At 42.9% G+C, this 16,739-nt stretch overlaps 1 protein-coding gene across 1 annotated transcript in view; it reads right to left on the minus strand.

Moving 5' to 3' along the window:
* Positions 1-1,674: 1,674 nt before the first annotated feature.
* Positions 1,675-16,739, minus strand: part of AK3 (adenylate kinase 3) — a 32,815-nt gene continuing 17,750 nt past the window's right edge. The window contains exons 4-5 of the mRNA XM_066368108.1: positions 16,165-16,283; positions 1,675-6,325 (exon numbers count right to left, since the gene is read on the minus strand). Of these exons, the coding sequence (XP_066224205.1) occupies positions 6,205-6,325; positions 16,165-16,283 (240 nt within the window). The 3' untranslated portion in view covers positions 1,675-6,204. The remainder of the gene's footprint in view (positions 6,326-16,164; positions 16,284-16,739) is intronic.

The raw sequence follows: 16,739 nt of genomic DNA on the forward strand, positions 1-16,739 counted from the left end.
CCAATTTCACAGAAATGACATTTGAACCATTACTTTCCATTCCTAAGCTTTACTTTTCTCCAGGATTTGCCTACAAGCACCCACATTGTTTTGAATTTCATTTTTCCTTCTTTATGTTAGAGGTAGTAATGGCTGTAGAGTGGCAGAAGAGAAAGGATCAACAAACTGAGTAAACTATTCTTGAAGGGTTTTGTGTTTTTTCTAAAACAGGTATTATTGAAGAGCTTTTAAAAAGCTATATATATATTTTTACTTTCAAAGGGAAGTGTGTTCTGTTTTGAGTGTGAAAGTGTGATTAGATATATACTTTAGGAGCCACTGACTGATGCCATAATTTGCATATAAAAACTAATTTTTACATATTTAGCAGTACTTTAGTACTAAGAACAGTAAATTGACATCCTTTTTCTTTAGTACTAAGAACTACTATTTAGAGATACGTCCTCTTTTATGTTTCTTAAAAAATAATAAAACTAAGCAAAGGGATAATTCATATTTCAGGTTGGACATTTTTCTCTAGACACATACCATGGAAAGTCCAAGGAGATGAATGAAATATCTTTTTAAATTTTTCCATTAATTTGAGAGAGAGAGAGAGAATCAACTCATTGTTCCACTTAGTTATTCCATTTAGTTATGCATTCATTGATTGCTTCTTGGTGCACCAGGATGTGCTTTATCCACTGAACCACCCAGTCAGAGCCAGATGAATGAAACATCGTTGACAAATAAGGATTCTTGTTTTATTTGATAAAATTAATATTCTAATAAAGATTTTTAAAAATCAAGTATCTATCCACTTATTCCCTGTTAACTTTTTTTTTTACTTTATTCATTTTAGAGAGGGGGGAGAGAAAGAGAGAGAGAGAGAGAGAGAGAAGGGAGGAGGAACAGGAAGCATCAACTCCCATATGTGCCTTGACCAGGCAAGCCCAGGGTTTTGAACCGGTGACCTCAGCGTTCCAGGCTGATGCTTTATCCACTGCGCTACCACAGGTCAGGCTATTCCCTGTCAACTTTTATTTTATCAGTGGTAGTAGAGATAATACTGATTTAAAATTACTCTCTAGGAGAGACAAGTAACTTTTCTATCCAATGATACCATTCATGAGTTCTTTCAAATTTTGCCTAAAGAGCTTAATGATCCATATCTTCTCTTAAGGAAAATTGGGTCGTCTTTCAGATTAACATTCCTATTACCCTTTTAAAAGTGAATTAACAGGCCCTGGCCAGTTAGCTCAGCGGTAGAGCGTCGGCCTGGCGTGCGGGGGACCCGGGTTCAATTCCCGGCCAGGGCACATAGGAGAAGCGCCCATTTGCTTCTCCACCCCCCCTCCTTCCTCTCTGTCTCTCTCTTCCCCTCCCGCAGCCAAGGCTCTATTGGAGCAAAGATGGCCCGGGCGCTGGGGATGGTTCCTTGGCCTCTGCCCCAGGCGCTAGAGTGGCTCTGGTCGCGGCAGAGCGACGCCCCAGAGGGGCAGAGCGTCGCCCCTGGTGGGCGTGCTGGGTGGATCCCGGTCGGGTGCATGCGGGAGTCTGTCTGTCTCTCTCCGTTTCCAGCTTCAGAAAAATACCAAAAAAAAAAAAAAAAAAAAAAGTGAATTAACATGTTGCCCAAAGAACAGGAATCTAGTAAGTGGATTTTTTTCCCCTTTTTTTTATGTGATAGAGACAGATAGGGACAGACAGGCAGGAAGGGAGAGAGATGAGAAGCATCGATTCTTCGTTATGGCACCTTAGTTGTTTTTATTTATTTATTTTTACAGAGACAGTCAGAGGGATAGATAAGGACAGATAGGAACAGAGAGAGATGAGAGGCATCAATCATTCGTTTTTCGTTGTGACACCTTAGTTGTTCATTGATTGCTTTCTCATATGTGCCTTGACTGTGGAGCTACAGCAGACCAAGTAACCCCTTGCTCGAGCCAGCGACCTTGGGTCCAGGCTGGTGAGCTGTGCTCAAACCAGATGAGCCTGCACTCAAGCTGGCGACCTCGGGGTCTTGAACCTGGGTCCTTCCTCATCCCAATTCGACACTCTATCCACTGCGCCACCACCTGGTCAGGCTAGTTGTTTATTGATTGCTTTCTCATATACATATGTGTCTTGACCAGGGGTGGGGGTGGAGACTACAGCAGAGTGAGTGATCCTTTGCCCAAGCCAGTGACTTTGGGCTTCAAGCCAGCAACCTTTGGGCTCAAGCCAGCAACCATGGGTCATGTCTATGATCCCATACTCAGGCCAACGACCCTGCGCTCAAGCTGGTGAGTCTGCGCTCAAGCCAGATGTGCTCACGCTTAAGCTGGCGACCTTGGGGTCTCGGACCTGGGCCCTCTGCATTCCAGTTCAACACTCTATCCACTGTGCTACCGCCTGGTCAGGAAAGTGGTTTTTCTTACAAAATGAAAAAAAAATTATTTTAAATTGATGGTGGGTTCAAACAAAGTGCTCCTTCCTGAAGTTAACCTTGGCGTATTTTCAGAGAAAATTTAAAAGATGTCAATTTACTGTTCTCAAGGGCTGTCATGTATTTCAATTATTAAGTTGATGTGGGACAGAAATGTACTTGTCTGAGTTGTAGCCAAGCTTTTTAACTTCAGTTTTGCCTCCATATCATACAAATTGTATAAGGGTCTTAAAATTCTATGCATCATTTCCCATCTATAATGGACATGTATGTACTGTTTCATAGGTCTGAGAAGCTGATTGACTAAATATTTACTTGCTTACTGTGTAAGCTAATGGAGGGGATACAAAGATGAATAAAAGTTGATTATGAATTGTTTACCATCTGATAAGTCACAACCATTCTCATAAGCCTTAAAAGACTTAGACTTGCAAAAAAAAAAAAGAATTAGACTTTAAGTTTGATCTTTTCTAAATAGGAAAATGATAAAAATTCCCATGTGTTTCACTGTTTCTTTACACAGCATGATACTTCATGTTATTTACTCTTCACTTATTTAGAGTCCTTTGGTAAAATATGACACATCACCAGATTTACACTTTGGTAAAATTCTTCCAAAGCTCAATCTGACATGACAGTTTAACTTTACTCAGTGCTATAGATATACACACATAACCACTAGTGAGCCTAAAAGGGATGGGGGGGGGGGGGCATGTAGAGTTGGTTATGAACACTATAAAGCACATTGGCTCTTCCCCAGAAGCTCTAAGCACAGCTAGACTATTTTGACTGCTTAAATTTTTTAAGCTTCCAAAATCTCAATCTTGGGTTGCAAAGACAGTAAAACTATTTCTGCAGTTTATAACGTCTGGGAATATTTTCTTTTGTCAATAAGATACAACTTATAAACGTTTTAAAATACAATTTTATTCTTGCTATTGGTTGCAAGTAGTAACAATTTAATCTGTCTGTAATTACTATGATTTATTATTAACATAAGTAAGTTTTGTCACAAAGTATGAGTGTCCAAAATATTTTTTTCTGTGCTGGAATGCCATTGTGTATAGCTGGGGTGGGGTGGATAGCTATGGGCTGACAGAAATTTAAGCCAATATTTAACCTATTTCAAATGGAACTGAGAAATAAAATTTCTGATGATACTGCCAATTTCCATTTCCCATAACATACTCTGCTTGTGAAAGATGTACCAAAATAACTATGGTACTCCTGAAAATAGGGTAATGGGTTTAAGTACTGTTCTCTTGAGCCTTTAACTAAGACATAGTAGCTTCTCGCCATGGCACTGAACTCCAGACATATTTCCGTGTGGCACATAAATCATTATAATGGTCATTACAGCATTTTCTTTAGAACATGCACTCCTCAGCAATGATAATCTTCATCAGAGCTGTCTGTGACATTAACTCAGCATGTTACTTTTGTTTGAGTTAATGACGTAAAAAGCAGCCGTGCAGGTGTAATGCATGTATGTGTAAAACTTTGAGTTAAGTGTTTTGAAGGTGGGAATGTAATGGTCACTAGGAAGAAGAGTCTTCAATTTCATAGTCATGTTCCCCTGTTTTTAATTCTAAATCTAAGGGTGTCAAGAAGGCCAGTATGGCTGCAATAACTATATCAGGAGATAAAGTATATATAACATGAAATGAACCCAGCCTGTGTACTGTTTTAAGACAATTATTAGAAACCTGTCACTGATTCAGAAGCCAGTGAGTCATCAGGGCAGCAGATCAGAATGTGGAATGGAGTGGGCCCTGTGAACTGCCAGTGATAGTGATACCCATAGTTCTACAACAGAACTGTATTCTATATAAGGTATGCCTGATAATCTAGTGATAATTTATAAGTTTAGTAGTTCACAAAGTTTTTAGAAAGCACCTACCATTAACATTCAAATAAGGAATTATAGAAAGTTTTTTAAAGAACAGAATGTTTACTGTAATCCTTTTAAAAAAGTATTGGTCTGTTTTGAAAGATCATATTGAATTTTTTTTAAAAATCGAAAGGAAGAGATTTTCCTCCCACAAAATACATAAGAACCACTTATTGGCAATTGCATTTTAAGTGCCTAGAATAATAAAATGGGCCAGATTTTCAAAGGCAGTTAATAACAGCTTATACAAGGACTTGTTTCATTTGATTTGGCACCAAGTAAGAGTAAGTATGCCACTGAAGATACAGTCAGGTTTCTCCACTTCTCATCTTGCTCTACTCTTTCTACCAGGCCACAGTACATAAGCATGCACCCTATTGCCCTACTGAGGAATCATTTTGGGGTTTTTTTTGTTTGTTTTTTACAGGGACAGAGAGAGTGTCAAAGGGATAGATAGAGACAGACAGACAGTAACAGAGAGAGATGAGAAGCATCAATCATCAGTTTTTCTTTGCGACACCTTAGTTGTTCATTGATTGCCTTCTCATATGTGCCTTGACCGTAGGCCTTCAGCAGACCGAGTAACCCCTTGCTCAAGCCAGCGACCTTGGGTCCAAGCTGGTGAGCTTTTTGCTCAAGCCAGATGAGCCCTTGCTCAAGCTGGCGACCTCAGGGTCTCGAACCTAGGTCCTTCTGCATCCCAGTCCTACGCTTTATCCACTGTGCCACCGCCTGGTCAGGCGGAATCATTTTGGTTTTAAAATGACTGCTCAGGTTACATTCAACAACAGAGTTCTTCACCCTCAAGATAGGACAGCAGTCAATGCTAGTAGGTATCAACTTCTTTGATCAGGAATAAACTCTTCAGCGAACTCAATTAGTTTCCTGGTCCTTTTTAACCTGGCTTATAAATCCTTTTCATTGCTAAACCTGTTTACTAATTATGGTAGCTGTATTTGTCAAGGGAATTTTCCCCAAGCAAACCTAATCTATTTCCTAATGACAAAACATGCTTACTTTACCTAGTGCCATGGATTTCTTTTTATTATTGTTTTTCTATTTTAATGTTACCCATCAAGGTAAATCTTACATTTTGATCTAAAAGATAAACTACAAGTAGATCCAAAAGTATATCTGTTAACCCAAGTAACGTGTGAAAACATGTCTTTACATTTTCCTTTGAAAATTCAACTCTAGACCTTTTGCAAGACTTATAATGTCAATTTCTAACAAATATCATATAGGAAAGTACTTTCCTATATGCTAATTGATAAATTTTTATAGCAATTAGAAAACTCTGAGTAACCTGAAGGTCCATTTAACAACAAAATAAATACAACACATATGGCTAGCTTATAAATTTCTTAGTGTAGAGGCAGCAGTGAATTTGCATCATTCAACTGAAATCCAGTTGCTTTTTTTCTGGGATTTTATAGAACTAGTGTACCACAAAACCATGTACCACAGTGCTAGATAAGGTTTTTTTGACATCAGCCTAAGCAAAAGCCTCTGATGCGATACTTTTCCCAAATGACGTGGAATTTTTTTTTTTACTTCTCTAGAAAAATAAGTAAACTTTATCAACCACTTACTCTTTGAACAAAAGTTAGATTACTACCAATTTCTCTTTTAATCTCTAAATGATTTTTCAAAAGTTTCGTTAAGACATCTCTAATGTTTTCAAAATAAGCACCCATAGGAAAGACCTGGATGAAATATACCAGATGATTTCAAATGCTGAATCTTAGTATCTGACTCACTTGGCACATCCTTAATTTCTAAAATAAAATCAGAAATGAAAGATACAATTTTCAAAGAATTCATACATGTCAGTCTCAGAACACGGAGCTTCTAAATGCACAGATGAGGACCTTCTGCTCATTCTATTATTAATAAGTACTTTTCTTCATGGAGTAACTGATGATTTCTGGTTTATTTGTGGAACTTTTGTTTGTAGAAAGGCATATACACAGGGCCAGATCTTGTTGGTTTCAGTTCCGGAGAATGTTTCCAACACTCCTTTTTTCCTAAAGGTGACAAAACAAAAAACACAAGTCTGAGTCATCCTCATAAGCTTTTTCAAAGTGATTCTTAAAAAACAATAATATGGGTCCTGGCTGGTTGGCTCCGTGGTAGAGCATTGGCCTGGCGTATGGAAGTCCCGAGTTCAATTCTCCGGCCAAGGCACACAGAAGTGCCCATCTGCTTCTCCACCTTTCCCCCTCTCCTTCCTCTCTGTCTCTCTCTCCCTCTCCTGCAGCCAAGGCTCCATTGGAGCAAAGTTGGCCCGGGCACTGAGGATAGCTCTATGGCCCCTGCCTCAGGTGCTAGAATGGCTCCGGCTGCAACGGAGCAACACCCCAGATGGGCAGAGCATCGCCCCTTGGTGGACATGCCTGGTGGATCCCTGTTGGGCGCATGCAGGAGTCTATCTGACTGCCTCCCCACTTCTAACTTTGGGAAAATAAAAACAAACAAACAAAAAACAATAATACGGACTTAGGGGTCTCAATAGTATAGGTCTGTGTGATTAAGAGAGAAAGGCACTTGGCTGGGCATTGGAAAACCTGGATTTTAGTGTCAGTTGTGTCCTCTGACTTATGGAAATGGTCACTTAAAAAATAATAGCCAGTCCCTGGCTGGATACCTCAGTTGGTTAGAGGATCATCCCAATACATCAAGGTTGCAAGTTCAATCCCAGTAGGGCATATACAAGAGTCAACCAATGAATGCATAGATATATGGAACAACAAATTGATATTTCTCTCAAAATAGTAAAATAAAATAAGTAGCACCTATTATTTATTGAGCTTGTAATTGCTTTACACGTGTATGGCAGAGGCCGCTGCCATTGCGGCCTTTCACATGCAGGTCCCCATTGAATTTGGACAGACAGTAAAGAAACAGTGGAGCCAAAAAACGGTAGGCCATTCCTTTATTAAAGTCTCACACCAGCCAACGAGCAAACACACAGGGAAAACACTTCCTTCTTCATTCAGAGCTCACAAAGCCCTGACACATTATCCAGTTACACAACCAGGAGAATCTTCTCTGGTTTCTCCTAGAATCAAAGGCCTCACCAGTCTCCATAGGGCTCACAAAGCCTCTCACCTCTGGTTCCCCATCTGCACACCTTCTCTTTCCCTGCCAACATGGCTTCTTCCTCAGCACTCTGCATTCTCTGCTCTCACTCTGCAAACATGGCTTCTCTCTTTTCCTCTTCTCCTCTCTCCTTTTCAAAACTTTCTGGAGAGAAAACCTTTCCTCCAGCAAATATTAGAAAAACAATGGCCCTTCCCAGGCAGGAATGCAATCTGCAATTTGCAATCTGCTGCCCTGCTCTGATGGCAAGCACACACGTGGCTGTCCAGCACCGTTTTCTAACAACAAAAGTGAGCAAACTAAATAAATACAAATTTTATAAACTCATTTGCCCAACAACATGTAATAGTTCATTTAATCCTTTCTAAAGCTCAAGTTCCTTATATTGCTGATAAAACTGTGTGTTATACATGTAAAGCTCAAATCACCAAGGTTTTTGAACACAAGGCCTGCCAGACATCAGTACACCCCTTGGCTTTCGTTGTCTACTACCTGTAAGGTCGGTGGATAGGGGGATGGTCACGTGGGGAACTCAGGCCCGTGAACTTTGGCTAGGACTGCTCACAATCAAGCCTGCCAAAGGAAGCTTCCCAGGAACCATTTGGAAAGAAGCGATCATCTGCCAGCCAGTGAAATTTCACGTCGTCATAGTAGCTCCACTTCCCTAGAGGGACCCTTTAAATATCTCCCATGCAGTTTAATCTTTGCAACTTCCCTGACCTCCATCTCTCCTCCATCTTTCTTTCCTCGGGGCCAGGGAACCTCGCCGGGCGGGATGTGCGCTCTGTATCCAATAAAGCCGTCTGCTATTCCACACTTTGTGGCTCTAGCCTCTTCCTTCTCGGCGGGGAAAAATACCTTACATTTTGGTGCCGAAAACCCGGAAGGAGTTAGAAGTCCGCAAGGACCCTCCTTTCCCCTCCCCTCTGAGAAAGAATCAGGATCTCCGACTTACACCCACTTCGGCGCACAGGGCGGTAAGTCCCCTGCCTCCAGCATTCCTCTCGGTTCTTTCCTCCGAGATGCCCTGTCCGAAACCGTAGCTACGTCAGGGAAGTCTTTTCCGTCCGTCCGAGTGCATGTGCTTGTCCCCAAGCACATCCACTTTCGTCCGTGGCTGAACCTTGAGTTTTTAGGACGCTAATGCTCAAGTCTGACCACTCCGAGAACTGAGTGCGGCTGTTGGGGCACAGGAATCTCCCTCCCTAAGGAAGAAGAAACTGTTCTTCTCCACTGTGGCCAGGCCACAGAACCCACTCAATTAGCCTCCTGAAGGGACTTTCGGTGTTAACACCCTCACCAATTTATCGCCAAAAAAGCTGGGAACTGATTGGAGATCTCTTACATTCACGGCCTCTAATTATTCGTGCACCTGTCCTTAATCTCTGTGCCGCCTGTTCCACCGCGCGGGCCTTTTTCTGCCCAGAGAAACCTCACCTAAAACCTCCACTCCTAATCTTTCCTTCTCCACGGACTCCAAACTCTCTCTTCCCTCTGAGAGCCTCCTCCCCTCCCTTCGCAAAAACCTGTTTCTTATTCACCACTACCATCTCTTTTTCCTCCCCTGCTGGCCAGGGGCTCCTCCCTTCACTGTGTTCTCTAGTCCCGCCTCCGTCAGGCCATTCTCAGCCTGGCATTGGCTCTTACACCGGTTTTCAGGACGTCCAACTCCAATTTTCTTGCAGGAAGTTTCTGCCCTGTCTTGCCTTTGGCTACAGCGTTTCCTGCAAGATCTGGATGCTGGGCTCCGCATGAACACCCCTCCTCTTATTCCCAAACCCTCAAACCCCTATCCGGAACCTGTGAACATGGCATTTAAAGTTTTTAATGGTCCCAACTAGTAAAAACAGGCCAAGGCTGTTTGCCAGGCCCCCCCCCCCCCATGCAGCAGAAAGTAACGCTCCAAACCCAAACTCTTGTGGCAACCCTGAGACCAGCAGAGCCACCAGCAGCTTGCTTTAAGTGTGGCAAGCAGGACCACTGATCTCGGCAGGGCCCCTGCCCACGGCTGCCCACTGAGCCCTGCCCTGACTGCAAGCAGCCCAGTCACTGGCGGAGTGATTGCCCCTTTGGGCAACAGGTTTTTTCCTCAGCGCCTCTACGTGGAGGACAAGCTGCCCAAATGGGAAGGCCAATCCAGCCAGGTGGGTGCATCGCTCGAACTCCTAGGACACAGCCTGGACTCGGAGAACCCAGGGTTCTGCAACAAGTGGGTAAGTCCATCTCATTTCTTGTGGACGTGGGGGCTGCCTTCTCTGTTTTTGCTTCATACTCTGGACCTCTAGTTCCCTCACAGGTTTCGGTTATGGGAATGGATGGGACCCTCTTCCTTTTCCCTTTTTACGCCACTCCTGACATGCAGTTCTGCCTCAAGCTTGCCTCCTTACAGGACCACTGGCAGTTGAAACCACTGGACTCCATCCATCTCCAGCTCACCAAAAGGCTGGACCCTGCAAATTCCCTATTACTCCTCTCTTTTTTTTAAAATCCTTACAGGACCGTATCCGTGAAGTTTCTCCAGTCACAACCACACAGATGTCCCTCCTGACACGCCTCAAAGCCACCACCTTCTGATCTCCCCCTCCCCACGACGCCCCTATTCAGCAGGAAGTAGCCAGACGAATAAACGGTGCCCCTTTTCTATTTAACACAAAAGGTCAGAATGTAAGGTCGGTGGATAGAGGGATGGTCATGTGGGGAACTCAGACCCGCCCACTTTGGCTAGGACCGCCCACAATCAAGCCCGCCAAAGGAAGCTTCCCAGGAACCATTTGGAAAGAAGTGATCGTCTGCCAGCCAGTGAAATTTTACCACGTCATAGTAGCTCCACTTCCCTAGAGGGACCCTTTAAATATCTTCCACGCGGTTTAATCTTTGCAACTTCCCTGACCTCCGTCTCTCCTCCATCTTTCTTTCCTTGGGGCCAGGGAACCTTGCCGGGCGGGATGTGCGCTCTGTACTCAATAAAGCCGTTTACTTATTCCACACTTTGCGGCTCCGGCCCATTCCTTCCTTCTCGGCAGGGAAAAATACCTTACACTACCCATTTGCAAAACAGCTTCCTAACATTTGATTGTGCTTCCTTCTTTTCACCTAGGTTTATTTTTTCCTCTATGCTACTCTTGTGAATTTTAGGGGAAGGGAAATAAAGGCATTGTTTTTATTGTGTTTCTCCATTTCTCCCCAGGTAGATTTGTCTGACTAGTCATCAGACCAGCAACCAAAGTCCATTTACTCCTGTTTTCTGGGGGGCAGAATGGTGAGGAGAATCAGAATCCTGGGGTTGCTTTTCAAAACACACAGGTTCCCTCCACAGATACTGCTCTTGCTTACCCTCCTCCTCCAACCAACTCATACACACGGGCTTAGAGACTGTGTAAGAGCAACTGAGGAACTCCCGTTTATTCTTTCAAAAATGGGCTCTGTCGTTGCCTCTGCGACCTGTGTACTAAACCAGTGGTAGTCAACCTGGTCCCTACTGCTCACTAGTGGGCATTCCAGCTTTCATGGTGGGTGGTAGCGGAGCAACCAAAGTATAAATAAAAAGATAGATTTAACTATAGTAAGTTGTTTTATAAAAAATTATTCTGCCAAACAGCAAAAATCCAACATATAAAGTACTTGGTAAGTAATTATTATTATATGCTTCAACTTGCTGTAACTCTGCTTTATAAATTTTATAAAGTCAAGTTACTCCCCTACTTTATAAATGACCATTACTGTGGAACCGGTGGGCGGTTAGAAAATTTTACTATTATCAGAGATACAAAAGTGGGCGGTAGGTATAAAAAGATTGACTACTGCCTGACCAGGCGGTGGCGCAGTGGATAGAGCGTTGGACTGGGATGCTGAGGACCCAGGTTCGAGACCCCGAGGTTGCCAGCTTAGCGCGGGCTCATCTGGTTTGAGCAAAAGCTCACCAGCTTGAGCCCAAGGTCGCTGGCTCAAGCAAGGGGTTACTTAGTCTGCTGAAGGCCCATAGTCAAGGCACATAAGAAAGCAATCAATGAACAATTAAGGTGTTGCAATGCGCAACGAAAAACTAATGATTGATGCTTCTCATCTCTCCGTTCCTGTCTGTCTGTCCCTGTCTATCCCTCACTCTGACTCTCTCTCTGTCTCTGTAAAAAAAAAAAAAAAAAAAAAAAAAAAAAGATTGACTACCCCTGCTAGAAGATACATTTTAAAGTCAAACCAGTGTCACAGTGAGCTAATTACTGAGGGCAGGGTACCACTATAGGCACCCAGTCAATCCTCCAGCTATATTTTGGACAAATTTTAACTTACGTATTTATAATAAAACCTGCTTCAACTATTTGGTCCTGTAAAGAGTAAGAATGTGATGTTTATAAACACAGGTCTAATTACGCTATCAATGTCTGCAGCTGAAAGAGGTGTTTTTTTTTTAATTGATTTTTAGAGACAGGAAGCGGGAGTAGGTAGAGAAACACCAATTTTTTTTTTAATTTTATTTATTTATTTGTTTATTTTTTTACAGAGACAGAGAGAGGGATAGACAGGGACAGACAGACAGGAACGGAGAGAGATGAGAAGCATCAATCATTAGTTTTTCATTGCGCGTTGCAAAACCTTAGTTGTTCATTGATTGCTTTCTCACATGTGTCTTGACCACGGGCCTTTTAGCAGACCGAGCAACCCATTGCTGGAGCCAGCGACCTTGGGTCCAAGCTGGTGAACTTTGCTCAAACCAGATGGGCCCGCACTCAAGCTGGTGACCTCAGGGTCTCGAACCTGGGTCCTTCCGCATCCCAGTCCGATGCTCTGTCCACTGCGCCACTGCCTGGTCAGGTGAGAAACACCAATTTTTGTTGTTCCACTTATTGATGCATTCATTGGTTGATTCATTTTTTTTTTAAGTGAGAAGAGGGGAGATAGTGAGAGAGACTCCCACATGTGCCTGACTGGGATCCACCTGGCAACCTCCATCTGGGGGTCTGGGATGATATCAGCTCAAATCAACTGAGCTATATATATATATATACTTCAGTGTCTGTGGCTAACAATTGGAAAAATTGAACCACTGGCTTCAAGAGGGGAAAAGAGAGAGGGCAGGGGGAGGGAAAGAGAAGCAGATGGTCACTTCTCATGTATGCCCTGACCAGGGATCAAACTCTGCACACTGGGCCAACACTCTATCCACTGAGCCAACTGGCCAGGGCCCATTGGTTGATTCTTGTATGTGCCCTGACCAGGGATTGAACCCACCCACGCATTGGTGTACTGGGACAGCACTCTAACCAAATGAGCTACCAGCCAGGGCTGAAAGTTTTAAAAGCAACAATACAGCTGTCAATATTTTAAAATAAGAATGCTGACTATCACTAAGCTTGTTGTAAATATTACTTTGAATTTTTGGTTAAGTCCAACCCTAGTTTCTTTGCTTGTTTTGTTTTTTTTGTATTTGAAGATGAAGGAAAGGGCCATGAGCCAAAGATGCTTGTGGCCTCTACAGCCTACAAAAGACAAGGAGTAGGCATGCTGATAAGATTTTAACCAGGGAAACTGAATTCAGATTTCTGACCTCAGAAACTATAAGATAAATTTGTATTGTTTTGAGCCATTAAATTTGTGATAATTTGATACAGTGGCAATGGAGAACTAATACAATCATCATGAGAATTTTCAGTTACTCTTTTTAAGAATTTTGTACTGAGTGGGTTACTGTTACCAGCAATGTTGGTGGTAAAATGGCACCAGTTACTAGCAAAGTTGGACCTCAGTTCTTGAGTTCAGCAAAGAAAGAATTCAGAGCTAGGAATTCAAATTATAATAACGTTCCTTTAGAAAGTTACAGAAGTAACAGAACTGAGCCAGCTGGGCTATGCAGGCTCAAGAAACAAGTTCCAGAGGCAGAAGGGCTCTTGGAACTTATGAGAAAGAAAGGGAAAAGGTATGGTGCCTGGAGGGGAAGAACAGTGGGAGGAGAAAGGTGCAGGCATGCACGAGAGAGAGGGAGAGAGGGAGAGGGAGAGAGAGAGAGAGAGTGGGAGAGAGAGAGTGGGAAAGAGAGAGAGAGAGAGAGAGAGAGAAAGAAGAGAAGAGAGAAGGAGTGTGTGTGTTAGTTCAGCCCTAGTGCTACATGCTGGAGTTTGGAAGGAAAAGCTTCAAACAATGACAAGAAATAGCAAAAGCCAGAAGCATTAAGAAGTCTAGGGTATCTCCTAAGATAGGGACCCAGGTTGTAGCCTTCATATTTGCAGCCTTCCCCAACTTCCCTTCCCACAATTTTGACAGAGTTAGTTCGATTGCACTTGATTACCTCTATTAATAGCCTTACAGTGTTGTTATCAGTCCAACAACAGTGCACTCTCCCATCTGGTTATTTTAATTTTTCTTTATTTTTCTTATTTTTTAAGGGGGGGAAAGGGGTTATTTTGGGGTTGGGACATCTTTTTTGTGTGTTGGGAGGAGAAAGGAAAGGGGTTTTTGTTTGTTTGTTTGTTTGTTTGGGGTTTTTTTTGTATCTTTCTGAAGCTGGAAACGGGGAGGCAGTCAGACAGACTCCCGCATGCGCCCGACCGGGATCCACCCGGCACGCCCACCAGGGGGCGATGCTCTGCCCATCCGGGGCTTCGCTCTGTCGCGACCAGAGCCACTCTAGCGCCTGGGGCAGAGGCCAAGGAGCCATCCCCAGCGCTGGGGCCATCTTTTGCTCCAATGGAGCCTCGGCGCGGGAGGGGAAGAGAGAGACAGAGAGGAAGGAGAGGGGGAGGGGTGGAGAAGCAGATGGGCGCTTCTCCTGTGTGCCCTGGCCAGGAATTGAACCTGGGACTTCCGCACGCCAGGCCGACACTCTACCACTGAGCCAACTGGCCAAGGCCTCCCATCTGATTATTTTAAAGTGAATAACAAACTGCTTTTGGGAAACAACTTCTTCACCATGAGAAACTGGGTCCATGAGATAGATTCCAGTGGGACTGTCCCATTTCCCAGCTTCAAGGATGAACACAATGAGCTAATCAGTGCTGGCTCTAGGACTTCTGCTGGCAGAGGCTGTCTTTTCTGCTGTTGGTAGCTGAATTGGTAGAAGGTAGGCGAGATAAGCTGGAGTGTTGAGGGACTTACACGGGGAGAGTCCACTTGAGATTGAAGCCCACACAGGAAAATGGAGCTGAGAGTGATGCGGCCTGATGACATTGAACAACTGCAACCAGCATCTACCTTTGGACATTTTAGTTACATGACCAGTAAATTTCCCTTTTGCTCAGACAAGTGTGAATTAGTTCCTGATTGGTATAAACACATTTTATGATAAATATTGTTTACCTAGCCCTCTGCTTTACCCTCAGATAGAAGGTGAGTTTCCTGCAGTTTGGCAGGGACTGGGTCTCCCTGCCTATGTGGATCAAGAACCTAGCACAGTGTCCACAGAGTAAATAATAGCTAACACTGAGTGATTTAATAGTGCCAGGGCTGTTGTGAGTCTTTTCATGGATTCTCTCCCTTAATTTCCTTAATAACCCCTATAAAAAGTAGGTACTACTTAATACTGCTCTGATTTTACAAATGAAAAATTCTATGGCACAGAGGTTAAATCCCTTGCCCAGGGGCCATAGCACTGGCAATCTGCAGAGCCAGCTCATCACACAGATCATACGATTATAGTAACAGCTACTGTAGAAAGTGAATTGCCAACTCCCTTATAATTTCACATTCCAGAAATAACTATTACAACAGTTTGAAGACTACTGCTTTAGTTTCACTACACACTTATTCTATTACAACAACAATAATAATAGCTGATGATTATAAAGTGGTTACTATGAGTCACAAACAATTCTAAGAGTTATGCATATTAACTCAATCTTTCAACCCTCTCTTCACCCCCCCCCCCCTTGTACAGAGGAGAAAACAGATTAAGGCCAAGTTAATAAATGGTGAGCTGGGATTTGAAATTAGGCAGTCGGCTCCGGAGTCTGTGCCCTAACCACAAAACTGTCCTATCTTGACACTATCATCGTTCAGTAAGTGAATGAATAAAAGGATAGGGTTGTGATCAAATTCTCTGTAAGGAGAGGGAAAAGGTGAGAAGGAAACTGGATTGCTTTTTAGCTTGAGTCAAATATTGAGTATAGATCTCATATTTTTTGTGGAATTCCCTGAAGAGCAGACAAAGCTATGTTAGAATATAAGCTTTTAAAGACGATTAGCCAAATAAATGATCTGAGGATTAGTTGCCATTTTAGTCTTCTGCCCTATTGGCACAGGTAGTGGACATTGTTGGGTTTGCGTCACCTGCATTCATTCCAACCCTTCCCCCATCAGACAGCAGAATATGGGTGAGACTGACCCACTCCCAGCTCCAGGTGTGGACCAATCAATGTAATCATTCCCATCCCAGTGACTTAGGAATGGGCAGTAACCTAGGCCTACAACAGTTAGTGCAGGGTATTCTCTGACCACAGTGACTATTCTAGTAGGTTCAGTCTGCATGATACTCGGGCTTTTGTTCACTGTGGGAAAGGTAATTTCTCATCCTTTCATGAAAGGGCTGTTCCTGGCATCTGTCTGCAACTATGTAGGAAGTCTGAGGACAAATCAATACAAAGTTGAGAAAATGGCAAAACTCTGATCAAACCGAGGGGTGACTGAAGCCCAACCCACTGTCTGGACTTCTTTATTACATGTGCTAATAAATCTCCTTTATTGTCTAAATCAATTTGAATTGGATCTTCTGATGTTTTAGCATTTCAGTAAAGCATGGACATCATACAAGAGAAGTCCTGAAAAGTGACAAACTCACTGGTAATATTCCAAGACTGGCTCTGTCTGAGCTTCGTAAGCCTTCAGTCTCTTGACAACCGTATCTGGTCTGTCATCCTCACGCTGCACAAGAGGCTCTCCAGTCAGGTCATCAATGCCCTAACGGGGGTTAGAATAGGCTAGTATCAAACATCTTAGTTTTATAAACAGTTATATGATTTTAAAACAGATACCTTCTCTATGCAAATACCAAGCACGCAATGTGTTTTTAAACAAACGGAAGCAAATCCAAACCCAGATCATTGCAACACAGAGCCATAAGACCCCAGGATCATTTCTATAGTGTCAGTTACCTTCTCCTCAGAGGAGAAGGTTTTCTAAGCAGCTTCTAAATAATTTCATATTGTGAACAAAAATAGGGTTCTACAGAAAGTAAGCTCACAAGGTGACCGGATGATAAATTCCTAACTGGGCAGGTCATAACATTCATTCATTCATTCATTTATTTATTCATTCATTCATTCGATCATTTATTTATTTATTTATATTTTATACAGACAGAGAGAGTCAGAGAGAGGGATAGATAGGGACAGACAGGAACAGAGAGAGATGAGA

Source organism: Saccopteryx leptura, chromosome 2, assembly GCF_036850995.1.
Source record: "Saccopteryx leptura isolate mSacLep1 chromosome 2, mSacLep1_pri_phased_curated, whole genome shotgun sequence".
Taxonomy (NCBI): Eukaryota; Metazoa; Chordata; class Mammalia; order Chiroptera; family Emballonuridae; genus Saccopteryx; species Saccopteryx leptura.